Source organism: Triturus cristatus, chromosome 7, assembly GCF_964204655.1.
Source record: "Triturus cristatus chromosome 7, aTriCri1.1, whole genome shotgun sequence".
NCBI lineage: Eukaryota > Metazoa > Chordata > Amphibia > Caudata > Salamandridae > Triturus > Triturus cristatus.
The window spans coordinates 1,567,715,343-1,567,743,083 of record NC_140590.1 but is presented as its reverse complement, the minus strand read 5'-3'; the positions used below and the strand labels follow the sequence as shown (position 1 = coordinate 1,567,743,083).

General features: G+C 47.6%; 1 protein-coding gene across 4 annotated transcripts in view; it reads left to right on the top strand.

Annotated features, from left to right (window-relative positions):
• The window catches only part of SLC35H1 (solute carrier family 35 member H1), a 169,004-nt gene that overhangs the window by 129,132 nt on the left and 12,131 nt on the right, over nt 1-27,741 (top strand). For all 4 annotated transcript variants that reach the window (XR_014966848.1, XR_014966847.1, XR_014966849.1 and 1 more), the window contains 2 exons: nt 8,499-8,674; nt 9,508-9,637. Coding sequence is in view for 1 of the 4 variants with exons in the window: in XM_085619392.1 (XP_085475518.1) it covers nt 8,499-8,674; nt 9,508-9,637 (306 nt within the window). In the remaining 3 variants the exon portion in view is untranslated. The remainder of the gene's footprint in view (nt 1-8,498; nt 8,675-9,507; nt 9,638-27,741) is intronic.

The window sequence follows — 27,741 nt, the reverse complement described above, 5'->3', positions numbered from 1 at the left end:
AAAATGGATGTTGTTGTAGTCTTCCACATTTCGACTGCAATTTGTCTTGTGACCACTAGGTGACACTGAAAAGCAGCAATCTTATATTAAAAGGTGGCTCTGTTTGCAATGTTTTTGGGACCGGGCTAATGGCATATCTATTGAAGGTGATACCAACAGGCCATGGCAAAGCCACTAGGCCTCACTTTAGAAACACATTTGCTTTGCTAATAGTTTGTCATGGTACTGATGCTGTGGAGCATTACTAATAAACAAGAAAAAAAAAACTATGCTTCCCGCTGCATTGTTTTGTAGGCGTATACACCAAGCGTGTGCACTCCTCCAAAAGACCACAAGCAGTTTGTTTGCTTTTGAGTTGAACAATCCGAGTTGGATCAGTAATTAATTATTAAGTAAAAGTCAGTCGGCGGGTGGGTGGAAACAACCCGAGTAGGGAAAGAACGTAGGTGGGAAAGCAGCACGGAGAGTGAAATCACGGAGGAAGGGCAACCAAAATGGAAGGCAGGCACGCGTGCATGGTGAGGAGCAACACAGAAGGCGCAGGTGGAGGGGGAGGCAAGACAGATGTCACGGTGAGGGAAGCAACTGGAGAAAGAGCAACCGGGAAGGGGTGGAAGCGAACAAACAATAGGCGCACCATAGAGTTCAAGCGCACAGGCGAGCCCTCGAAGAACAAAGTGCAAAGAAGTGAAAGGCACGTAGGAGCAACTCGAAGGGCAAAGTTGTGCAAAACTGCATTTTTATAGTGTTATGAAAAGAAATGTGAAGAAAAGCCAGGCTTCGCATCTTTCCGAAGCGGATAAAAGGAGCTCCATTACATTTGGTCATCGAGACATTTGAATCCCTCCCAGTTATTGACAGCCAGCTCTGAGCAACACGCTATCAACCTTACGGACAGCTGTCAGCTACACGATGGAAAAGCTCTTGCCATTTTTGGGCCATTTCAAAGAAGAATGTGCAGCTTGTAATTGACAGGGGGCTACCATACCAGTGCTTCAAAAAGCACTGCAGTCTACATGCCACTTCCTTACCGCTCTCCTGCGAAATTGACGTCGTTCCTTTGCTACTTTTATTTTTTTGATGCTTGGATTTTTTTCTACAATTCTGCCGACTTCAGCGTAAGTTTAATGGCAGCGCCCCTACTCTGAAAATTGCTCCAGCACCACTGGAAGCAGCATGGCTAGGGGCTTGGAGCCTAGACATGGCCGCTCAGAGCAGTTGCAGGAATATATGAAATCTGAAAGGCACAAGCACCAACCCGGCCTATCATCCTTCTGAGGGTAATAAAAGAAAGCAATATTTAAGTGTGTGTGTGTATGTATATGTATATGTATATGTATGTATATATTATCTACTGGCGGTCGCCAGTAGATAGTTATAGTTAGGACCCTGTTTCCATAGGAAATCCGCAACATTCTATTTGGAATAACTTTGGCGCCGGTCGACGAATCCTCGCGAAATTTTCAAAATAGGTGGGGCGCTACGCTCCGCTCCTACCCTGAAAGTCTCGGGGGGGATTCGTCAAGCAGGGGCTGAGAAAAAAGGGGGGCCCCAAAACGCGTTTTTCCCATGCATTTTTCCATAGGACCTTTAGACACAGCTACAGCCCGAACGGCCGAACAGAGTTACTTGAAATTTGGCAGAGAGGTAGTCTACAGGTCAAGGAAGTGCCTTTTGTAGGTCTGGTGTAAATCTGTTCAGTAGATCCTGAGAAAATAGCATTTAAATCAATATATATATCTGAGCCAGCTTACGGTGCGCTTACCGTGCGCTTACGGTAAGCTTACCATACGCGTACGGTGCCGTGCGCGAGCGCGATTCTGATTGGCTGTTAGATCTTAGTAAACATTCGAATCGGTCGAAACCAGGAAGCGGCGGCCGCCATTTTCTCTCTCGCACTCTGAGGGGGGGAGGAAAAACAAAGGCAAAAAACATGTAAAGGGGCTGTTTATACAGCTCCTAACCACCTAGCCTTGATTAAGGTGTCCCAAAAGAACCCCCAATGCAAAAAAATCAATTTTATTTTTTTTCGAAAAAACGCCGAATACGCTTACCGTACGCGTACGGTAAAATTTATTTAAAAAAAAAAAAAAACTATCCACACTTTCCCCACCCCGTGTGCAAAAGGTGCCCCAAGGGCTCCTTTTGTGCATGGCATATTTTATTCATCGGGAACATTTAAAATATTACCTTTCACAACGAAGCGCATAATATGTCCTCCATGTGCGGACGGTGCGCGAAGCGCATCGTGCGTACATGGCCCATCAAGCGTAACGTGGGCACGCGGTGCGCGCCGTGCGCGCACGGAACGAACTGCGTTAAGTGGGCGCGCACGCCACGAACGGCGTAAAGTAACTTAGCATTTAAAAAACCGTACAAATTCACTGAAAAAACCATAGGTTTCACACACGTTATAGTTAGGAATTAGCATTTAAAAAACCTTGCAAATTCAGTGAAAAAAACATAGGTTTCACACATGCTATAGTTAGCTGGAGATTTTACTCATAAAAAACCAATGAAATTCCCCCGTTATAGTTAGTGCAGGCAACTATAACTAACGCGACCGCAATCCTCTGCTGATGACATATGTGTCTTTATGAAAAAAAAATATTTGTAATCTATGTATAGCTAAAATTTAATGGAAGAAGACATGGGCAAATAAGTGTCTAAATACAGTATTAGCATCAGCAGAGGATTGCGGTCGCGTGAGTTATAGTTGCCTGCACTAACTATAACGGGGGAATTTCATTGGTTTTTTATGAGTAAAATCTCCAGCTAACTATAGCATGTGTGAAACCTATGGTTTTTTCAGTGAATATATATATATATATATATATATATATATATATAGTATTTTTTTTTTCCAAACCTTTTTTATTGGCATTTGGTTTATCATCCTTCAGGGATATTATCGTAGAACAGTACCAATATACATTTTTAAGTACAGCATAACATTACCATATACAGGTGTACGTGTACTTCAGCTCGTCTCGTAAACCCTCCCCGGCTCCTAATTGTCAAGCTAATACCATGAATTCAAGGACTCGTGTGCATGGCTATTCTCATGGTGGTGTAGCACTCTAATGTTGCCTTTTTGCAGGGTTATCCCCAAACCTTTTACTTCTTCCTCCTATTTGTTTCTGACCTGTTGTTGTTGGCTAGAGGACTCTGGGCACTTCACCAATGCTAATCAGTGCTAAAAGTGCATATGCTCTCTGTGTAAATTGTTATGATTGGTTATCCAGGATTGGCATATTTGATTTACTGGTAAACCCCTAGTAAAGTGCACTGAGTGTGCCAGGGCCTGTAAATCAAGTGCTCCTAGTGGGCCTGCAGCACTGATTGTGCCACCCACATGAGTAGCCCTGAAAAGGTGTCTCGGACCTGCCACTGCAGTGTCTGCGCAGTTTAACTGTCATGTCGACCTTGCCATGCACCCACTTGCAAGGCCCTAACCTTTAATCTTCTTACAATTAAAGCACCCCTATGGTAGGCCCATGGTACCCCCATGGACAGGGTGCAGTATATGTGAAAGGTAGGACATGTACTGGTGTGTGTGTGGCATGTCCTGATAAAATACTACCAATTTTGTATTTCACTATTGAAAGGCTATCTTGCCCCATAGGATATAATGGGAAATGCTTTGTAAACATCTTACAAATAGAACTTCCCAATGATACAAGATAGAGAAATAAAGTTTAGGCTCTTTGAACTCAGAATTAAATAAAACATCTTTTAGTAAAGATGGTTTTTAAATTGTGTTTGAAAATGCCACTTTTAGAAAGTAGGCATTTTTTTAACCATTCTGTGTTCCTCTGCCTGTTAGTGTATTGACCGTCTGGTTTTGGAGTGACAGTAGTGCTTAATTTGTGAGAAACATAGTGCCGGGGCTCTCGACAGGAGGACACTAGAGCTTGCACCATCCGTTGCCTCTGGCAGCACTGCCAATGACCGCACCAACACACTACTAATCATTACACTCTTAAAAGTGTGACCATTCATTCTATTACAGGCCCCCCAAAGCTATAAGAATGGCTTTGAGGCATATACTAATAATTGGAAATTGAAATGGAAATAATATACAGAAGTTGTTGTGCTCGTACCTAAATTGGCAGACACCACTACCATGTGGCAGACAGTCAGAAGCCCCGGTGCTGGCAATTAAGTGCTGAAGCTGAGCACCGGAAAGCACCGGCACAGATTAAGTGCTGAGTGACAGGGGCTGGGAATGTGCATCCACTGTAGACAGCCACTGGGGTATTTCAGGTATGCCTGGCCCTTCCTGAATGACTCCGAGCTGACCTGAATAGCTCTTGGCTGAATTTAGAGTAGTGGGAGGAAATTTCCTTGCACCTGAATCGGGCCTGTCTCCCTTGAACAATACTGTCCCCACCCCCTATAGTCATACTACACTAGTGAGGACATAACTGGTTTGGACTGGGTTCAGAGACCCTTGCACCAAAGGAACAAAGACATTTTTGGGTACAAGTATTAGACCTAAAACCCCAGAACTTTAGACTACTCCTGGAATCAAGAGGAACCTTTGCCAAGGAGAAGAGCTGGAGAAACTGGTGGAGGGGTATTGCCATTTTGCTGTGTGCTGTGTGGGGTTGCCCTGCAGTAGCTGTGTCTGCCAAGGAAAGGACAAGGACTTTGCTGTATGCTGTGTCCCACTGCTTGAGGAAGATCGCCAAGGGCTTGAGTAGAGCTTGCCTCCTGTTCTGAAGTTTCAGGGACACAGACTTCACCCCCAGCTCCCCTGAACTTCCTTGCTGGGAGTTCTGACCTGCCAAGAGGTGCATGTGACTGTGTTGGGCCTCTGGATGTTGTTCCTGCTGTTGGGAGCTGGAAAAGCAATGCAACTACAAGAAAATCGACGCATTGCACAGCTGTTTTTCCGACGCAGCACTGCTGTGCGAGAAGAATCTCCACACAGCGCTGCTGCCAAAACCGATGCAGCGCCTGTCGCCGCTGCAAGAACTGATGCATCGAGGGATCGTGGCTGAGGAAACCGACGCAGTGCCGCTCAACGCCACCGCATCGATGGCCGACGCATCCCGGATTTCCACGCATCATACCTGTGCGGCAAGTTTTCCCGATGCATCACCAGCGTACCAGAACCATTTCGGAATCAACGCATCACTTCTCTTGCGTGCAGCAGAACTGTTACATCGCCTCCCCATGGTCTCAGAAACTGGCACGTCTTTGTTTTTCGACGCTTCCCATCTCTGGAGCTGTTTGGCCTTGTGAATCTTTTAGCAACTACAGGGACTTTGAGAGAAATCACGCATCCTTAGTTTTCTATGGGCCAAGTTGTTTTAAACCTTTGTCATATTCTTATTACATGTATGTTGGATTTTTGTCGGTTTGGTCTTTGAGTTTAGATAAAGATACTTTATTTTTCTAAACTGGTGTGGTGTCCATTTGTGGTGTTATCACTGTATTACTGTGTGTTTTGAGTACAAATGCTTTACACATTGCCTTTGGGCTAAGTTTGTCTGCTCGTGCCAGGCTACCAAGGGGGTGAGCAGGGGTTACCTAAAGTGTGTATCCCCCTTACCCTGACTAGAAGCAAGGGTCCATATTTGGACAAAGGTACCTACCTCTGCCAACTAGAGATCCCCAATTCTAACATCTAACACTGTACTTGGTGCATAACTATTGTATAACTGTCCGTCTACTTCTATAGATAAGAGGGCCTTCAGGAGAATGTCACTCAGTGTATATGGAACAATGAAAGCAAGAACAACTATTAATCAACTGATTATGCAGGGGAGTCCAAGCTACGTAATAGTACAAAAGTCCTGTTTGACATATAGCCCCTGTGGCATCTGCTCTGTGTCCTAGATGCACTGGGGGGTGCAGGCTCCACATAGAGACAACTCCAGATCTTCACTTGGTTACTCAGGTGTTACCATGTCGTATTCCAGTGTTTACCTTATTCCCAAATTTCCTCATTACTCCTATTGAGGTCCTCAACTACTTAGGCGTGTTCTCCATCAGACTGTCTCTACTCACTGCTCCCCTCCCCATTACCCTGTCACATTCTGGATTCTCCCAGGCCTCGAGGACCTCTCTCTAGAGCCCTGAAATCTACAATTGGGCGGTGTTTCAGCGCCCTCATTTTTTCTCTAGCCAAGACCCTTCCCTCTGTTCCTGCCCAGTAGGTCACATCTCATTTCCATATTTCATTTTTGGTCCCGTCTGCAGTTTTCTAGGCCATTGCTATCCTAGCTAGGACCCAGGCAAGCCCAGAAATCTATTTTCCACCTTTCGTTTAGGCGGCCGGGGGGTGGGGGGGCAGTGCGCCAGCGAACAAACCTCAATCATGGGCTTTAGTGCATGCCCCACCGTCGTTCCTATCCATCTCAACACTGCATAACATGACACAGCCCCAGGTCATATGTACAAAATCAGCATTGCTGAAGTCACACCTCTGGCCCTTGTGTGTAGTTTGCCACCATAGGCGACCCTGAACCTGTGGGGCGTCATGTAGGTCATGTGTATATAGTTAATCTGCGTGTATTTCAGTCTGGTGTTACGTCAAACCCTTTTGGGGTATGCAAGAATTTTGCCCTATTCCGAGTCCGAAAGGTCCCTATCCAATATAGTCTCCCAGCGATTGCGAAGCTTTAATAGGGGGACGCAGGACATCTCCGACAGTGAGGCATAAAACCACTTTACTCAGGACTTTGCTGCACCAAGTGTAAGTATGGAGTGCAAGACTGCATGTGTTGTGTGTTCCTCTCAACCACCGCCCCACAGCTCCCTGAATGCCCGCACCACAGCTTCTTATAGCAGGAACAGGCCTGGCTGAAGGCCGAAACCCTCATCTAGTTCCTCAAAGGGGGCCAACACGGATTGGTGGTAAGACTCCCACCGTCTCCAATCTGGTTTCAGTCCAAGCTTTCCTTTAAGATGTGAATATTGTTCTGGGTTGCCATGTGGTAGGCCATACAGCGGCAGGACTGGGGTATGTAAGGGGGCCCCCGCCACTTTAACCACGCAGCGGTACCAGCATTGCAGAGCTGTGGTCTGTAGCAGAGATTGGTGGGGGATGGCCACTGCTGTATCTAGCATTTTGGCCAGCAGTAGATCCGTACAAGTCCCAGAGTCCGTTTGGTCTGTCCCCCCAGAGCCCGTTTGGTCTGTCCCCCCCAGGGCCCGTTCCTTCTAGCCACTGCGCTAGCCCCTGTAGCTGAGAGACCAGGAACTAAAGCTCGAAGTTCGGTACCCCCAGGCCACCTTCTGCTATGGGGCGTTGCAGTGTTGCTAAAGACCGCCTCCATCTTTCCTTCTCCCATATAAGGCCCTGCAGCAGTGAGTCCAGCTGTTGGAACCATGTGGCGTGGCAACAAAACCATCTTAGATAGGGAAACTAAGGCTATAATTGGCAGTTGCAGAGAGCACCAGAAAGGTACACACGACCTAAGGGACTTGAAAGACCCATTAAGGTCTTCAGGGAGGTCCAGGGGATGGAGCAGCTCCACCACTGTGGGAAACAAATGGGTCTTGCCTCTGTTAACTTTTAGTCCTGACAGGAGCTCAACCTGTCCCACTATGTCCAGAGTTGTTGTAGAACCCACTACTGCATCATTAAGATAAATCAGTGGGTCGTCCACTTATAGGGAGATATGGGTACGCCGGCCCACTGTCAGACCCAACCCCTCACCACCCTGTCTGAATAATGCTGCCAGGGGCTCAGTCACCTCAGCGAACAGAAGAGGTGACAGCAGTCAACACTTTTGCGTGCCACGGAACATCCCATATTGTGTTGAAAAAGTGTTGCCTGTCTTGATCCGCGCCATAGGATGTTCATAAAGTACCGTCACCCATTTCACCTAACCCTCTCCAAGACCCCTATGCCTCATGGTCTCAAGTAAGTAATCCCACCGCACTGTGTCAAAGGCCTTTTCCAAATCTATTGATAGGAGGGCCGCTTACATCAGGGTGATAAAACACAGAGTACAACCTGTGCAGGCTGTATGATGGAGTCCGAAATGGGATAAACCTGTTCTGATCCTCGTGAGATTTTAGATTGCATTCCAAACTGTAATCACTGGTTTAGCGTCTGTGATAATATTGGGGTAATAACATTTTCAGCTTCAAAAAGTTTCTAAAACTCACCACTTTCATGTACTATTCTTTTTTTTTTTTTTACATTTCAAAACATAAAAGCCTACTAACATATATGGAATCAAACTGTTAAGACTGTACTTGGTAAAATGTTACACAATCCTTTTGATGGTGCGGCATTCTGTAGCGTGTGTTGATCTAAAGGAGATGCATACACCAACTTCTGTTGGATGGAAATAACTTTGTAATTGTCTTCAATCCTTTTATTCCATTTCAAGTTTGTTGCTTTTATGTTGGCTTCTGAAAGCTCTACCTCACAGGAGTATGATGACTTAACCGACTGGTATTGATAGTAGTTTTTCATAAATGTAGCATTTCCGTGTGACCTGTTCACCAGCTGTCTCTTTTCTCATCTTTCTCAGGCCTTCACCTGTCCACATCGGAACATTTCTTCCGTTCGAGTGATGTGCACGACATGCTGCTGCTGTTCGGCATCCTTTTGGCAGGTGGTTTTCTTGCTTTTGGGCTTGGTTTCTCAGAATTCCTCCTGGTCTCCAAGACTTCCAGCCTCACACTCTCCATTGCTGGGATTTTTAAGGTAGGGTGATTTTCACATTTGGTTAACACATCCATATTCTTCTCACATTTTTGGGGTTTTGATGCTGCCTTGTAGTATATTAATGAAATATCAACTGTCCATATTTTGTAGGTTTACCTGTAGGGTAGAATCAGTAGTACTGCAGTACAGGTGTGTGAAACCCGACGATTATAGCCAAGGCTCCAATTTTAAGTTTCCTTTGTTAAGCAGCTGTATGTGTAAAGTTTTTCTGATATTAGAAAATTGTAGACAGACGAACACGACCTGGAAAAAGATGCATACAGTATCCACAATCTAAACGGGAAAACCCAAGTTAGTTGACGATGGTGGTTTAGTGCATTGGTGAAGTAAGTTGGCTTTTACAGGCTATCTTCAGCATTTCTAAGTTGTATCTCAGATGCCCCATTCATAAGCTATCCGAAGTAGGTGGAATATAGCTGTACTGTAAAGTGCTCTGTGATTGCCTTGAGCAAGATAGTGAGAATTATCAAGGGGTGTTGGGGGAGAAAAAGTCTGATATTGTGTGCATGAAATGGAAAGGGGAGCGGGATGGAGGAACCACTTTTGTTTTTCTCAGGTGGCCTGTGGGAGCTTGGAGGCTCCCTATCGGTTACAGAGAAGGTGTTCCTTGAATAGAAGACCTGAGAGTACCAGCTTGTTGTCATTGACTGGAGTGGTCCTCAAGAGGCAAGGATGTGCCTGAGAAGTCGTAGGCAGACCGAGCAAATATGTTCTGATATAGCTTGATGAGGATGAATATGGATACCTGACAGCTGTTTGAGAGCTGTGTTATGCTAGTGATGCCGGCTCACATTTCCCTTCTTCACTCCTAGGAGCTCTGCATACTGCTGCTGGCCTCACGTCTGATGAGTGATAAGATGAGTCCGCTGAACTGGCTGGGTTTTGGGGTCTGCGTGTCTGGAATAGCTCTCCATGTGTCGCTCAAGGCCATACATTCCAAAGGTAATGACAAAGATTTGATCTGTCCATCTCCGACAATTCCCATGTGCAGCTTTAGATTTCGCCTCTGGTGTGCGAATTGTTGAGGAGCACAGCACAGCCACTGCAGCATTTACACCACTACTAGTTTGAATTCTTTTAGTAATGAGTGATCAAAAATTGTGTAAACTGTAATTGATGGTGATATGAAATGTGCACACAGTGGCATGTCTGTCATCAACCTGTGGTACCTGTGTAGCACAGTATATAGAGTCTGCGTTTTCATGTTATCATGGACATGTTGATGAATTCTTTTTTCAAGGAGAAGCATTAGGACACAGTAAAGAAATGTAATCAGAAAAAATAGAAAAATATTTTTACATGTGGCACTCTGAGTAAAGGGGTAGGTGTCTTAAACTTTTTGTATTGTCCTCTGTCAATACTACTCTGTACTAAATGATCCTAAAAGGTTAGAGTAGGAACTTGGAGTCCTACCTTGCTTTTGGCACAATTGTTTCTTTAGACTGCAGCATTCAGTTTTGACATTTGATTTTTTTGTTGTTGTTCTCTGCTGCTTTTGTCTTCGTTTTATTAGAGATTTGTTTCTGTGATTGATGTTTTTTATAGTCCGTGCCAGACTCTTGCTGACAGATGGAGACCATATGTTTCTTCAAGCTCTGCCAGCAAATTGATGGCAATATTTCGGATGATTCTCTCTGCCTTTGTCAGCCTCCTGACCATGACATTTGAGCATGTGCGGTTTTTGAAAAGGAACTGCAAGGTTATCTTCCCAAGGAATGCAGTAAAATGTGTTATCCTTGTTGAAGGAGAGACATAGGTCTAAGACTTTCCCATAGTCTAGCACTCCACGTCTGATGCCGGGCCTAAGAGACAGTCTTTCCCTCTAAAGTTGCTTAGGAGGGATGCCGTCTCTGCTTCTGCCACTGACTCATCCGATTTTCAAATCGGTGAAGATGGGTTTAATCTAGAGTTTGAAATATCTCGTACACCTGTCGGAGAGAGGGCTTGCCATATAGGATGTCATATTTGATGCAATTAAAGGCCCAGGGCAGGCCCTATAGCGCTAGTGCATCAACATAGCTTTTAGCATCTTTCCTTAGGTCATCTGAGATTGCCTCCACCACTAACCCCTGTGGCTGCACCACAGCTACAGTCTCTACAGTCTCTTATAGGGTTCTGTAGTAGGGGATCTCTGTGTATAGTCATAATCTAGTGAATAGTCCCGCCCATGTGCGTGGACCCCGGAGCAATAAAAAATAATCTCTAAAAGGTGACAAATCATGCAGACCTGCATACACCTTTAAGAGAGAATTTAATTTAAAGACAGATAATGCAGCCTATACCCACAGGCTACACTGTCCAGTACTTCAACTAGAATTCCACCAACATCCACAAACAGCACTGCCTGTCTAGTTTTTCTCCACATAGGAAAAAACCCTGCCTCTACCAGCAAAAGCCTCTGGAATGATAGAGAGGAAGGAGTGGACAGACAAGCCCCATAGGCTGCCATTATGTGGCTTAGAACAGGATACTGTGCCTTTAAGAACACTTTCCGCTTGTGTTTAGTAGCTGGTACTGTCAACATGCCTGGCTTGTTCGACAAGTGCCCGGAATGTGGTCGAAAGAAGGCTAAAACTGATCCACACGAGGTGTGCATAGGTTGCCTTCCCCAGTCCCACGTGCCTGAAAGCTGTACCATCTGCCACTCGTTCTCAGCCAGGTCCCTGAGGGACAGAATGAAAATCAGGCTTCAAGTTCTGGAGGAACGAAGACTGAAGGCACCAGGTGGGTCTGGAGGGGCTGATTTGGCCCATACTGAGGCCTCTGGGGGGCTCCCCAGGGGCAGGAAGACCAGTAAGCGCTCCCACTCCCCGTCGACGTCGAGGGCGTCGACGGCGACGTCGAGGAGGATGACTACCGTCTGTTCGCCGTCCCCCCAGGGCTCTGGGGAGAAGCGGCGTCGACGATCGCCGTCGAGGGACCTGAATAGGCCGCCGTCGACTACATCGGCGACGACGCCGTCGTCGGCTCCGTCCAGCGGTCGTCGTCGAGATGGGACCCGGCGTCGGCATTCGCCGTCGAGGGATCGCAGCTCGCCGTCGATGAAGAGGAGAAGGAGATCGACGTCGAGACGCTTGATGTCGCCGTCAAGGCGTAGGTCGCCGTCGAGGCGAAGGTCGCCGTCGAGGCGAAGGTCGCCGTCGAGGCGAAGATCGACGCCGAGGCGAAGATCGGCGCCGAGGCACAGGTCGCCGTCGAGGCACAGGTCGCCGTCGAGGCGCAGGTCGCCGTCGAGGCGACGATCGACGTCGAGGCGAAGATCGACGTCGAGGAGAAGATCGACGTCGAGGAGAAGATCGACGTCGAGGAGAAGATCGACGTCGAGGAAGAGAGAGTCACCGGGATCGGTGTACTCGGTGGTGTATACGCCTCCTCGGATGCCTCCGTCGCCACCTCCTCTCCCGCCTCCACCACCTCCACCACCACCTCCACAAACACCACCACCTCCACCACCGCCACCTCGGCCGCGGACGCTGCCCCAGCCTCTGTCGCTGCCACGCACCCCTGTGGGACCGCCGCCGGTTCCCCCGCGGTCGGTTTCCCTTCCACGGTACCCGACTCCGCCGCAGGGGACCCCGAAGCCACGACGCCCACGGTCGCCTGGACCAGCGAGACCGGTGGACAGGCCGAAGCTGAAGAGGTCGCGCTCCCGCTCTCACAGGAGGAGAAGATCACGGAGCCGTGGACGGTCCTCGTCGGACTCAAGACGACGCCGTAGGAGGTATAGGTCCAGGTCGCGCACGCGCTCCTCGGACAGAGACCTTTCCCCGACGTTGTCGGACTCCCCGGGGACGAGGGTGTCTCCGGTGGACGACTTGGTCTCGTTCCAAGAGGTGCTGTTGCGAGGGGCTGCAAAGTTGGGTATCACGGTGACGGTTCCAACACCCACGACGTCCGTGATATTCGAGACGCTTCATAAAAAACACCTGTCTCGCCCCCTACTGCCTCTTGTACCAGGACTGGTGGAACCCGCCTTGGAGCTGTTCCTCACTCCCGCGACAACGAAGGCCGCTCCTTCCAGGCTCATGAAAAAGTACAGGGCCCCGAAGTCTGATCCGTCATTTTTGAGAGTGGACCCGAAGCCGGATTCGGTGATCGTGACGGCGGCAAGAAAACAACATGCGACCGCCCCGTCCTCCACGGTTCCACCCGACAAAGAAAGCCGCTGGCTGGATTCTGCGGGCAGGAAGGTGTGTGGTACCGCCGCCACCACCATGAAGGCGGTGAGTGCAGGGGCTTTGTTGGGCCGTTACGACCGGGCCCTGTGGGAGTCCCTGCAGCAATATGCAGACCTCCTGCCACGGGACAAGAAGGAGGACTTCTTGGAGACGGTGCGCGAAGGCATGCTGGTGTCGAACCAAACGATCAGCGCAGCGGCGGACGTATCTTTATTGGCCGCCCACGCCTACTGTCATGGCGTCCACCAGCGGCGCCATTCGTGGTTGCGCCTGACGTCCATCAAGCCAGAGGCGCAGCAAAGAGTGGCCAACCTGCCCTTCTCGGGGGAAACCCTGTTCGGGAAGCATGCGGACGATGAGATGGCCCGCATGAAGGCTGAGGCGGAAACCCTGACGGCCGTCGGGTTGGAGAAGGCCGAGAAAAAGAAGCGCCCGTTCCAAAGGAGGTTCGGGTCGTCGGGCAGAGGGCGTGGGCAGGGCTCGGGACAGCAGCAGCCACAACAGCAGCAGTTCCGCAAGCCCTTCCAGAAGCGCCAGAGGGGTAGAGGAGGCCAGCAGGCTACTACCACAACCAAGGGCCCGGCCGGGTCTCGGCCCTAAGCGGTTACTTCCCCCTCAACCGTTACCCACTCCAGTGGGGGGAAGCATTCAATTTTTTCCGGCAGAGTGGAGAAAAATTACTCAGGACAAGTGGGTGCTGAATATTGTTTGCAATGGATACAGTCTTCGGTTTATCAGCCCGCCTCCAGCGATTCCGCTGGTCAGCTCTCGATTCCAGCTGAGAGAGCTCCAGGCGGAGGCAGACATCTTGTTGAGAAAAAAGGCGGTAGAAGAGGTACCTCTGTCTCAAAGGGGAAGAGGTCTGTACTCTCGGTTCTTCCTCGTTCGCAAGAAGGACAAGAACGAGTTCAGGCCCATTCTGGATTTGCGACAGGCAAACAAATGGATTTGCAGAGAGAATTTTCGCATGCTATCGTTGCACCAGATTTACCCTCAGCTGCAACGGGGAGACTGGCTCTGTGCCATAGATCTACAGGATGCATACTTCCATGTGCCCATAGCACGGAAGCACAGGAAGTTCCTGCGATTCCAAGTCTGCGCCAATCACTATCAATACACAGTACTGCCATTCGGGCTAAAGTCTGCGCCCAGGACCTTTTCGAAGTGCATGGCGGTGATAGCGGCACACCTGCGGAGGAACAAGGTGTTTGTCTACCCGTATCTGGACGATTGGCTGATCAAGGCATCATCCTTCGTGGAAGCTCAAGAACACTTCCGATGGACGTGCGAGCTCTTGCACAAGCTGGGGTTACACGTCAACATGTCCAAATCGGTTACGACTCCGGTCCAGTGCATACAGTACCTGGGGGCCTCCATCGATACGCGGTCAGCAAGCGTGTCTCCTTCGGAGGAGAGACGGTTATCACTCCTTCGGAAGGCTCAGGACCTCAGGACTGCTCCATCGACGACAGTGAGGAAGGTGTCTTCGCTGCTGGGATCAATGGCCTCCTGTATCTTCCTCACGCCTCACGCTCGGCTACACATGAGACCACTGCAGGAGTGTTTGGAGGATCAGTGGGATCAGAGGACAGGCTCTTGGGACGACAAGATACGACTGTCGCTGCATGCTCTTCAGTCTCTGAAGTGGTGGTGTTCAGCGGAAAACCTCCTCAAGGGGGTTCCCTTCCACAAGGACATTCCCACGACGAGTGTCGTGACGGATGCGTCTCTCCAGGGCTGGGGAGCGCATTCCGGGGACTTGCAGATTCAAGGAAAGTGGTCTGCGTTGGAATCGACATACCACATCAATTTCCTGGAACTCAGATCTGTCTTCCTGGCGCTGAAGGCCTTCCTTCCATCCTTCCAGACCAACTCGCTGCTGATACAGACGGACAATACAACTACGATGTATTACCTCAACAAGCAGGGGGGGTCGAGATCGCGCACTCTGTCGCAGGAGGCGCAGGCGATCTGGCGCTGGCTGCTGGCCAGAGGACTGACCATTACGGCCACGCATCTGCCAGGGGTGCAGAATGCTCAGGCGGACGCCTTGAGCAGGCTGATTCAGGAAAACCACGAATGGGTCATAAACGACGAAGTACTAGGAGAAGTCTTCGCAAGGTGGGGGACTCCAGACGTAGATCTGTTCGCCACCGCCGAAAACAGCAAATGCCGAGACTTCGCATCCAGGTACTACCAGCGGGGGACGCTGGGGAATGCGCTATGGATCGATTGGTCGAACAGCTTTCTGTACGCTTTTCCACCCATTCCCCTGATTCCGGCGGTACTCATCAAGCTGTCCCAGTCCAGGGCGCGGATGATCCTGATCGCCCCGGAGTAGCCCAGGCAGTGGTGGTTCACGGACCTTCTTCACCGGTCTCTCCTTCCTCACATGCGGTTGCCGTGCAGGCCGGACCTTCTCACGAAGTTCGGGGGGCGGATGGTGCACCCCAACCTCTCGTCTTTGAGTTTGGCGGCATGGCTCCTGAAATAGTGCAATATGGCCATCTGAATCTACCAGACGATTGTATGGACATACTTAATGAGTCTAAACGACCTTCCACTAGGACATCCTATGCTTACAAGTGGAAGAGGTTCTGTATCTGGTGTAAGTCCAAGAACTTTGATCCGACGACATGTAAGGAAGATGTCATCCTTCCATACCTTTTACATCTGGCGCAGTCTGGCCTTAATTTCCATTCTATTAAGGTTCATCTGGCTGCTTTGACTGCTTACAGGAAATGCCCTTCACAGACTTCCTTCTTTCAGATCCCTGTGGGCAAGGATTTTTTGGAAGGCTTGAAGAAAGTGTTTCCTCCTGTCAGACTTCCCTCGCCTTCCTGGGACTTGAATGTGGTGCTGTCCAGATTGATGAAGGAGCCTTTTGAACCCATTCACAAGGCTTCATTGCAGCACCTATCCTGGAAGGCGGCGTTCCTAGTGGCCATTACATCGGCCCGCAGGGTGAGTGAACTTCAGGCATTATGTTGTCAAGAACCTTATACTGTACTCACCCTAAATTTCTTCCTAAGGTTATCTCTGATTTTCATGTCAACCAGACCATAACTTTACCTACGTTCTTTCAGAATCCCTCTTCGCCAGCGGAAAGGTCTCTCCATTCCCTGGATGTTCGGAGGGTGTTGAAATTTTATCTGGATAAGACCAAGGATATTCGTAGGTCTGACCAATTGTTTGTTAATTATGGATCAGTCAGGACTGGTCTTGCGACCTCTAAGCAGTCAATTTCTAGGTGGATTGTGTCCTGCATACAATTGTGTTATCAAAAGGCTAATAAGACCTTAGGGGGTAAACCTAAGGCTCATTCCACCAGGGGCAAAGCTGCCACGACGGCTTTGCTGCGTAATGTTCCTATTGCGGAAATCTGCAAGGCGGCCACTTGGAAGTCGGTCCATACCTTTGCTGCGCATTACTGTCTGGACTCGGATGCCAGGGCAGATGCTCAGGTTGGGCAGGCTTCGCTGCGAAATTTGTTCGCACAGTAGTGGGTTTGTCTTGTTTGTTCTCCACCGCTGCTGTTGTGTGGGGATGGGCTTGCCATTCTATTCACTAGATTATGACTATACACAGAGATCCCCTACTACAGAAGGAGTAGTTTCTTTTCTGTAACTCCAGTTCTGTAGTAGGGGTATCTCTGTTATAGTCATAAGCGCCCGCCCTCCTCCCCGGTGGAGAGATATTTTTTTTCATATGAAGAATGCTACAGGTCTGGCGTGCTACGCCTTCAAAAAGAACTGAAAGTAAATGGGACCTGCTGGGCATTCTGGGATACTGGGGAAAGTTCTGGAAATCTGGAAAGTTTTCTTAAAGGCACAGTATCCTGTTCTAAGCCACATAATGGCAGCCTATGGGGCTTGTCTGTCCACTCCTTCCTCTCTATCATTCCAGAGGCTTTTGCTGGTAGAGGCAGGGTTTTTTCCTATGTGGAGAAAAACTAGACAGGCAGTGCTGTTTGTGGATGTTGGTGGAATTCTAGTTGAAGTACTGGACAGTGTAGCCTGTGGGTATAGGCTGCATTATCTGTCTTTAAATTAAATTCTCTCTTAAAGGTGTATGCAAGTCTGCATGATTTGTCACCTTTTTAGAGATTATTTTTATTGCTCCGGGGTCCACGCACATGGGCGGGACTATTCACTAGATTATGACTATAACAGAGATACCCCTACTACAGAACTGGAGTTACAGAAAAGAAACTACTCCTTATATTTGTCCCCATGTAACGTATGTTTATAATTTCCACAGACATTATAACTAGAAGGGCGGAGCTCCATGATTGTGTTTTTCCTGTTTGGAGCTCTGCCGTGGCTCCTTGGCAGAGGCAGCGACTGATGATGACGCATAGAGGTTCCCACCTCAAACGGGATGGAGTGTTGAAAGAGGCTGAGCTCCTCTGGCTTTTGCTGGGGATTCCCTAGTACAGTTACAGCTCAGTTAAAGACTGAAGCAGGCTCCCTTGCCTAGATGCACAGCAGCATCTTTCACTGTGGCACCATAGGAATGGCTGAGGTGAGGCCTGGGTAGAGCAGAGTGAGCCATGGGATTTCTTAATTCCGAGAAGAAGCTGTTATTGCTGCTGTAAAGCCAAGGGCTATTCGAGGGAGAAGCTCTGAACATGGTGCTCCACAGAACAGACCTCCGTCTTAGCACTGGGTGAAGAGCGATGAGGAACGGTACTGGTGTGCGGTACTGTTCTCCCAGAAAGTAATAATGGCCATTCGTTATTATATGATGCAAGCAAAATGCCTACATTTGCTGCCTCTGTTGCTGAGTATGAAGAAGTGTTAATCTCAGCAGACTTGCTTCTGTGGCTCATGATGACCTCTAAAGATAATAAAACAAAGGGGACTAAAAGAAAGAGACATTTATTTTCCTTGGGAATCCCCACTGGAATGCAGAGAGATCAGGCCCACGACAGGTGTAATTCTTGCACCGCTTTATTGTACATCTCTGAGGGAGTCAAAGTAGTGGTGACGTCAGTTTAGCAGATTGGTTCCAGTAGGGATAGTGTAGAAAAAGACCTCCAGATAATTATCAACAAAATATTCAGAACAAGGTCATTGTCAACTACGAACCTTCCAGCATTTTGCGATTACATCTGTGATCACATATTTGGAGTAAAATGGAGGACATGGGTAATGCGTCAAGAACCTCAAAGCAGATTGTTCAATGGTTTCCATAGGTGCCTGAAGGGAAGAACATCGAATGGTGAGAAACGCCGCCAGAGGTAGTTGAAAGGAGGTGACTGGCAACAGCACCATCATAGTTGATCTGGGTCTCTTCAAAGTAGAGGGACGAGCTCATGAATGCTATTGTGCAAAAGGGACTGACCATGATTCATATTTTCACAGACCTCTGTTGCACCATCAGCTTAGAAGTGGGACCACGGATGTATACAGAAATACTTTATTTCCATGAAAGGTGTGTGCAGCATCCAACAAAACTGAAGGTGGCTCTTAATGAGTCACAAGAATATTCATTCAACCCTTGGCCACCAGAAAATTCCACAAATTACCTAAACCAGAAGAGAATTCTGTTGCAAGCAACTCTGGTTCCAGTTGTAATTGATCTTTTTCCATCTCTTGATGCTTGTGACAGGCTGGCTCTGTTCATTGCACTAGAATCCCACATTCCAAAAGTGGGCTGCTGTTGTAGTTGCTTCTCCTGTCATAAGAAAGTGGTTGTGGTTATTTCACCATATTGTTTAGCATTTACTGGTCTCTTTTCTATTTCCTATACTCTTCTACCCTCCTTAGATTGTCTACACAGCTTAATTTGGTGGTAGGTTGTTAGTTTGTTGCTTATGTCCCATATGACGCTGAAGAAACTGTGCATAATTTCCCTTCTCCTCATGGCATATTGCTTATTTAAGTGGATTTATTGTATTTTTAATAACTAGTGTAAATGAGTATGCTTAATTACAATTACAAACAATTGAAATATAAACTGAAAAAAGCCTTCCTTTAGAGAGCATAGTTCTCAAGACATGAGTAACCACTAGTAAAGCCACCAGGTTTTTAAAAGTAACAGATGACATATGCTTGCTGTCCAACGGTGCATTGGCTGTGTACTATTTCCCTATATAATTGTTTATTTAAAGTCCTATTGGTCATTGTTGGCCAAGTTACTCACCTGGGACAGATTGCTGCCTTTATTCTGCGATTTATGCGTAGTTTTTATACGAGTATCCAGATATACTTGTCACAAATGTGGTCAGATATGGGTCTCACATGGGTAATTAGGATTTTGGGACCCGGTGACTTCTAGATTTCTGATTTCACATTTGGAATACCATGGTTTGAAGTCTTTAACATTTTAAGGTTAAGATGTTAATTTCTTTTTTTAAAAGATTGAGTTTTGAAAGAAATGTACTACAATAAAACATGATTTAGCTAAAAAGGCTTCTATTTTATTCTTGCCAGCTCAAGTGAGTGATACAATATTTACCTCCTTGCTTAAAATTTACGGAGTTTTTTTTAAGCATGCAGAATCTAGGCCTTTTGCCATATTCTTTTTGAATGACTCCATGCTTTATTTGGTCATGCAAGGTTTATTTGTACTGGCTTGGATCACGTTAAATAATAAAGGTTTTTAGGGATCATTGATTTCCACAATTAACATTCATAAACCCTTTAATCCTCATTTAAAACGGTATGGCTTTATGGTCGGACTAGCCTGTTACAAAGGTACAAGACATAAAGGGCGTAAAAGGTGGCTGTTAGTATTGCAGACTTAACATGCCAGATCTCTAACTAAAATCAACAAGAAGTATGATAGTCAGCCAGCAAGTGAGACACTGCCTCTGATTAAGTTTTTTTTTTTTTAAATAAAAGCTGTTTCAGAATTATAGGAGCATTATGAAAGCAGAGCATTAGATATTGTGAACTCTAAGCCTTCAGTTGAGTTTCGTAATGGAGGATTTTAGTTACAACGCTATCCCCCAAATTCATGCTCCTCTTCCCATAAAGAAGTTAATAATTTATTTGTAGCCGATTAGTGCCAATCGTTTCCATGTTTTCATTGATGAATGGTACTGGATTGATCATAACAACTGGACAGTTTAGGCATGTGCGATAGATAGTCTAAAGGTACATGAAGTTGTGCATTGGGCATGTATTTGTGTAGTCTTATTACAGTAACTTAGCATATTACAAAGCTCTTGATGAGATCTGATAAGTATCCTTGTAGCTTGCAGACATGGTGGTATTGCACTCAGCATAAAATACCTTTATAGATAGGGTTCCTGTATTCCTCCAGGCTATGAAAGCCACAGACATTACAAACAGGAAAATGTGCATGTTGGGGGGCGGAGTTAGCCAATCCTGCAAATGGCCGCTCTGTGAGCGAGCTCCCGCGGTTGCTGCACAATCCTGCAAATATCCTGCGCATACGGCCTGCTCTCTGTAACCGAATTGACGAAATCCTATACCGGAAGGTGAAGACTACGAGGTGCACAGGTTCACGCGATCCTAACTGCCCCTGACAAGACTGTCTTCGTCCGTCTTCTTTGAAAAGGTGCGCGGCCTTCGGTGTGCGCATGCGTGAGGTCCACGTCCCCGTAGCTGTGTTCCTGATCGAGCGGTGGTCTGGCGGTCACGGGAGCCTTTACGATCCCCGAGAGTGCTGAGCGATAAACAGACTTGGTTCCCCGACCCGTCCTGCAGCACGCCCTGGCCTACACATCCTCTGGAGGGGGTAAGGAAGAATCTGCTCCCCGCTCCCGATGGAGAGGCAGGAACCACCCAGCGCGTAACCCTGGATCGCTGTATGCGATCTCCCTGAGGCACGTCTGCGGGAGTGTGGATTGGGAAGCCCCCCGTGACTCTCTGTGCCTGCAGCCACTATTCACGCAGGGGTCCTTGGCCCGCCGGCAGGCGGCACCGGAATTGCTTCTTCCCATCTGGGTGCCTTTTCCATTGTGCAACTGACTGTGCACATCTGAGGATCGCCCCCCCAGGAGCGGCAAATATCCTCTTAGCTGTGCGGGGCTGCCAGTAACTACCACATGGGGTCTGTGGTGTGAGGGCTGTACTTTCAAGGTGCAGAGCGCGAGGGAGACGTAAGCTAAGGCAGGAATTGTGCACCTGAGAATCTGCGCCTTTCCCCTTTACTCTGTGCCTACTCCTGTGCCAGTGGGCCTCACATTGGCTGCGTTGACTGGGCCACCAGTGGCTGAACAAAATGCCTGCACGTTTCTGGAACGCGGTGGTGGTGGTGTAGTTCGTCAGCCGCACAATATCTGGCCAACCCATCACTGTCCTTTCATCACTCTTATGAACGTGCGAAACTGGGATCAACTGTTCGCTGCTGTGGGGTGTCGCTGTTCACGTCACGCTGATTGGTGAGGGATCCTGGTCCACGTGAAGTCGCATGCTGATGAAACAATCGGTTGCCCACGGTGCTGTAACAATGAGGAAGTCTGACAGGAATCAGCCTAAACTCCAATTTGACTCGGCGAAAAAAGTGGCAGATAACAGCGGGACAGACCAGACGCCAGCTCAGATGCCCACATCGGATGCGGCCTCCCCTGCCGTTGTGGACTTTCAATCCATGTTCACAACAATCCAAGCAACTCTGACCAACATCGATGGGAAAATTGACTCTTTGACCTACAGAGTCGATCGTATGTCTGAAAGTCTGGATAGACACACAGAGTGGATCGATATGGCAGAAAGGCGAATCTCTGACGCGGAAGATGCGCAACGTCAAACAGAAACGAAACAGGAAAAGATCGACAAGGCGCTCACAGCTCTAATGGCGAGATCCCGCCACAACAACCTGCACATTTTGGGAATAGCAGAATCAACAAACACGGGCAATATGGAGCGCTACATTGAGACCCTGCTGGTGACTCTATTTGGGAAGGAGACTTTCTCGGAGGACTTCATCATCGAATGAGCGCACAGGTCACTTGCCCCACCACCGCCTCCTGGGGCATGTCTCCGCGTCACAGATGAGGGGGGAAAACCGTGGTATTTGCCGACCCCAAAGAGGTGCTCAAATTCATACAATACAAGAATTCTCAGGCACTGCGCAGGAGATCACCCAGAGGGGAGCAAGAAGAGCAGGGGAACGCCTCTGATGTTGAATAATATATGAAGCTACCACCACCTGCACACTGATGACCCACTCTCCATGGGATAACCTCATTTACGGCTGGCATGGACACATTGGAGTGCTTCCCACGACCTCCTGGTTTGTTTTCCTCTTTTTGAATACGCTTGTGGGCGAGATACATACATATGGGGGGCAGTACTCTTAATAATGCAGACATTTGTACTATGGACAAGGCACTGGCTCGTCGCTTTACTTGACAGACTGTGTTGCATATATTGCCTCTTTAAAGCGACTCCCCATGTGATGGCGTCACTGGGGTATCCGGCTGGCGGCTCCCGTCACCCTGTGTGAACCACAACTAATTCTTGTTTTATTGTGGGTTTGTTTGGGGGGTGGGACGGGGGGCTGTTGGAAGTATTATGGGATGGCTTTGGCAGTTGGTGTCTGCTGAAGTGGGTGGGGGTGGCGGGATGGGGATGTTCTGAGTTGGGGAATGTTAATGTGATTGCACCGACAAACCAAGCAAAACTCATGTCTACCATAATCTTTGACTGTTGTGACCAAGTAATGAAACCTGCAGATTTATCATGTCTATCTAAAGATGGGTGAGAAATAGAACTGCCTGACGTGGAACGTCAGAGGGCTGAACACTCCCAAAAAAAATCAGGCCGGTATTTGCCTAGTTAGACCGACACAATATTCAGGTTGCTCTCCTTCAGGAGACGCATTTGACTACAACATCTGAGGCCAAGATTGCTCTTCGATGGGCTGGCTACAAATTAGCCTCATCGTATTCCTCATATGCCAGAGGGGTCCTCATTCTAATTAAGAAGGGCGTTTCCTTTACTCCTATCAACACACACACGGACAAAGAAGGGCGCTGCGCCATGGTACATGGTAAACTAGGTAACTCCCTGGTCACTCTGATTTAACGTATATGGGCCCATAATGGAAGAGCCGGAACCCTTTACACGTATTTCTACAGTTATGCAAGAGTGACCTCAGGCGGCTGTCCTTTGGGGGGGTGATCTCAATACTCACTTAGACCCACACTTCGATAAATCGAGCACGCATGGCCTGCTCTCACCCAAGATAGCCCAAAGTATCAATGATGCCATGCTTGAGTTTGGGCTCATCGATGTCTGGCGGCTGCGTAATAGCTCAACCAGAGAGGGTACACACGCTACGCCTAATTATGGCAGTTGGTCCCGTCTGGACTATTGGCTGCTAAGTGATAGGGCGAACGACTGGGTCCTGGATGTCACTATACCCCCGCGCACACTGTCAGTTCACAATCCGGTAAGGCTCGCACTTCAGATTGAGGGCAACACCCATCACCCCTATACTTGGCGCTTCAGGGCCCAGGCTCTCCTAGACCCAGTCTACAACGACACTATCAGACAAGCCATAGAACAATATTTTACTATTAACATGGGCACTGTAGAGTGCAGCTACACTATGGGAGGCTTTTAAGGTGACCATACGCGGGGTCTGCATCAGTACTACAGCTGGCATTTTAAAAGATATCCGGGGTCAACTGCAGCAGACCGGACAACAACTCACAGCGATAGAACGCCAATACACAACCGCGCCTTGCCCCGAAACACTCACACATTATACACAATTTATTTACCAAATACAACTCATTGGCGGAATTGGAGATCTGCTATAAAACACGTAGATATACTGCGTGAGCATACAGTGAGGGTGGATGTCTGGGCTGTAACCTTGCCTCAAAAATAAAGACCCAGGAAGACCATCACCATATTACCAAGAATACAGATTCCCGGGGAGTGGAACACTATGCCCCTATGGCAATACTAGATCAGTTTTGCAGTTTCTGCTCTGAGTTGTATGCCTCACGGGGCAATACATCTGATCAAGACTTGACAGAGTACTTATCAGATATAGCTTGCGCTTGGTTGGCAGACAACCGCCGGGAATATCTAGACCAATCAATAGACGAAACGGATATAAAAGTTGCTATTTGCACACTGCCCAACCAGAAAGCTCCAGGGCCGGATAGGCTCACAGCAGAGTTTTATAAGGAATATATTGATCTGGTAGCACCTCTCCTACTGGAAATGTACGCGGAGGCACACGAGGCTGGTGTGCTGCCACCGTCCCTTCGCGAGCCGCTAATTATCACTCTGTTAAAAAAAGACAAGACCCCAGATGCCTGTGAATCTTATCGCCCACTATCATTAATAAACTTAGATGCCAACATTTTGACAAAGATACTAGCTATACGGTTGCAACCCCTTATGCCTAACTTGGTCCTTCCGGACCAATCCGGCTTCATCCCGGAACGATCTACATCACACAATTTGAGGACTATCTTTGCCACGTTTCATGTCTTGGATCATGATCTGCCTGCTGCTGCGGTGATGTTGGACGCAGCAAAGGCGTTTGACTCCATAGAATGGATTTCCATGTTCCACATACTTAGACACATGGGGTTTCCGTTGTTCTTCTTGGGCTGGATTCGGCTCTTATACACAGACACATCCACTTTGGTCCGCTTCGGGGGCTTAACATCCAAACCATTTAAGGTACACAGAGACACGTGACAGGGGTGTCCATTGTCACCCTTGTTGTTTGCATTCGCATTGGAGCCGCTGGCATGCATAATCCGGCAGCGCCATAGAGAAGTGGCACTTAATTTCCTACAAAGACCAGTGGGCGTGTCACTTTACGCCGATGATATGGTCCTGTTCATAAGAGAACCAACACGACATTTAGGGGAAGTGCTGAAGGAATATATAAGATTTGGGCTCTTTTCCGGCTTGTAAATTAACTGGAATAAATCAATAATGATACCCCTCACAGCTAATACGCCACCACCAAGCGTAGAATACCCTTTAGTGTGGACCACAGACCCGGTGAAATATCTGGGCATCTGGGTACACCGAGACCCAGAAGTAGTAATAAGAGAAAACCATGGCAGAACCTGTGCCACCCTAGACCAACAAATAGACAGATGGAATCGCCTGCCGCTCTCTGGCTGATCGCATTGCAGTTATTAAAATTATTATACTCCTGTGCTTTCTATATTTATTTAGTAATATCCCGATCAAGCTGACACATTTTTTCAAGGGGGTACGATCCTCACTCATTCGATTGATGTGGGGGGAACAGGCAAGAGTGAGCTGGACCACACTGACACTGGACTGCGCCCAGGGGGGTTTCAATGCTCCGGATCTTTTTGTACATTACTTGTGTGCCCAAGCACAATATGCATGCTATTGGTTCTGACGGCATGTGTACACTCCACATGTTGCGGTAGAAGATGGAGCTGTCCACCCTGTCCCTATATCATGTGTGCTCACACACACACACGCAGAGGCATGCCGAAAACAGAAATAAACTCTATAGACACGACTATTGCATCATGGCAAACTCCCACTATATGTACCAGCAATGCCTATTGCACATAATGCTGCACTCTCCGTAACACAAGAAGAGGGCTCACTCAGAGCGTTGAGAGAAGGGGGCATGGTAACCATGCAAGATATATTTCCAGATGGACACTTTCTCACGGCGGACGACTTAGCCCATATTTCAAACCCTTCACTACTGTTCAACTTTACTGTACATAGACTGAGACAAGCTGTTAAGGCCCACTATGACACGTATCCGGCTGAACTGCCCACGATACGTGCTTTACAGATGCTACTGGTTGCGCTTTCACGGCGTAAACTAGTCCCAAAACTGTATAAAGAGATATGAAGTGACAGGGTCCCTGACCCGGACAAAAGTTTGGCCCGCTGGAATGATCGCTTAAACTCACCATTGTCCAATTGTCGGACTTGGAACATATTTGCAAATTAACTGGTGCCCTTACACCCAATGGCAACCTGCGCATTATCCATTTAAAATATATCCATCAGACTTACCACACTCCCGTTGAATTACATAAATGCGGCCCAAAGGAGACCAGTGCTTGTAAACTGTGCGGTCGCCCCGATGCGGACTGTTATTCTGGGAAGCTGTACTGAAACCCATTCACGAAATGTCTGAGATTACGCTACAGTGTACTGCACCAATTTGTTTACTATGTCATGTACCTCATTTAAAAGGGGCAACGGGTAAATTTGTGTGCATCGCACTGCTGCTACCCAAGCGCCGAGTAGCTTTACATTGGGAGAGTAAACTAGCTCCAAAACCCGAACACTGGTTGAAAGACATGGTCTACTGTAAGGAGAACCTTGCACTATATGCAGAAGAATTACCAGTAACGTCCAGACCCAGAGACTATGGTAACCTCTACGACAAAATCTGATGAGATTGACTGCTAATGATTCAAACACTAATCAATAATGCTTTTGGCTATAATCCTGAATAATTGTTGTCGCAACTGTACATACTGATATAGAAGGGTGGGTGGACATCCCGATGGTTAGTACGAGGTCAATCACAAAGTAGTTATATGTTCTGTTGCTATTATACTGCCTTTCACGGCAGTGGAATTGTATACTTTACTTGAAAATGCCAATAAAGAGATTTAAAAAAGGAAAGTGTGCATGTTCAGGATAACCAATTTGGTAATTAGAAGGCGAATTAAGCTGTACTCCTTCACTGTGTGCGCAGAAGTATCAATGGCAGGATTCAGCTGATTGCTTCCCTGCTGCAGGATGAAGATAGAGAGGATGAAGAGTGCTGGAAGGCCAAGCCATAACCCTTCAACATATCCGTCTCAGCCAGTTGGGGGATGAGGGAGTTGTCGGTAGGAGATTTGCTAATCTTTTGTCTTAAGAGTTCTCCTTAAGACGCTGAACCTGATATTGAAGCCTGCAGGGCCTATCTAATTTACCCTTATTAAAAGCTACATCTTTATAGTGCATGTCGGCAATAATGTTCACCGGAGGAAGAGTCCAACTGATCACTTCAGTTATGGGGTTCAGAGGTTTTTGGGTCTAATGAGTAAATGTCTTCTGCTGAAGAGCTAGATTTTACACCCTTGTACTTAAGGGGCACAAATCATTGTTCTTGCCTCATTTTCTGAGTCTGAGGCTCAAGATACATCATTAACAGTCTAGGAGGACAGACATTGCAGTTTGGTTACCCCGATGATCCATTTACTATGGACATTGCTCCAAAGTCCACATGTGACGGATTAGAGTTTTTTCCAGGGATTATACCACTGCACTGCCAAGAGGCAACAGGAAACGGTGCTTGGGTATAGAGCCTATCCAGTTCTTTCGAAATTCCTGTTTCTATTAGTCTGCGAACATCTGCCAGGGCTGCATTCCATCTCCAATTTAGCAGTTCTGAAAAAAAAATCTAATTGTGCTTAGTATCCAGATTGTCCTCACAATTGCTGGGGATTTGTTCTTGCTTTAAGTATAAAAATAATACAAGCTTCAGACACGAAGTAGATGTGTTCTTTCCAACCAGTTATAGTTCACATTCATCCTTCAGCATTTAACAAAATGTTCTCTGGAGCCACAACTTTACCCGCCTTCAAAGACACAATTGATTCTGTGAGATAGCACAATCTAAGTGCTTTGTTGCTGCACAATTATGGGCTTCACAGTCCCATATATTGGATTATGGAGAGAATTTTCAACTCTCTTCAGTTCCTAGAAATCTTGAAATATCCTAACAAAACCGATTTCATAAGTTATTGTCGCTGAATAGACTAGCTCAGAGTCTTACCTAGGCCCCAACAGCAAGAACTTTAAGGAACCCAGTCTTGTCCCCAACAAAGGTTCTGCTCTTCTGACAAGTACTGATGTTCACGGGTTCCTCGATGGACAAGCAATGCATATGTTTCTAAACCTAGCAGTCCAACAT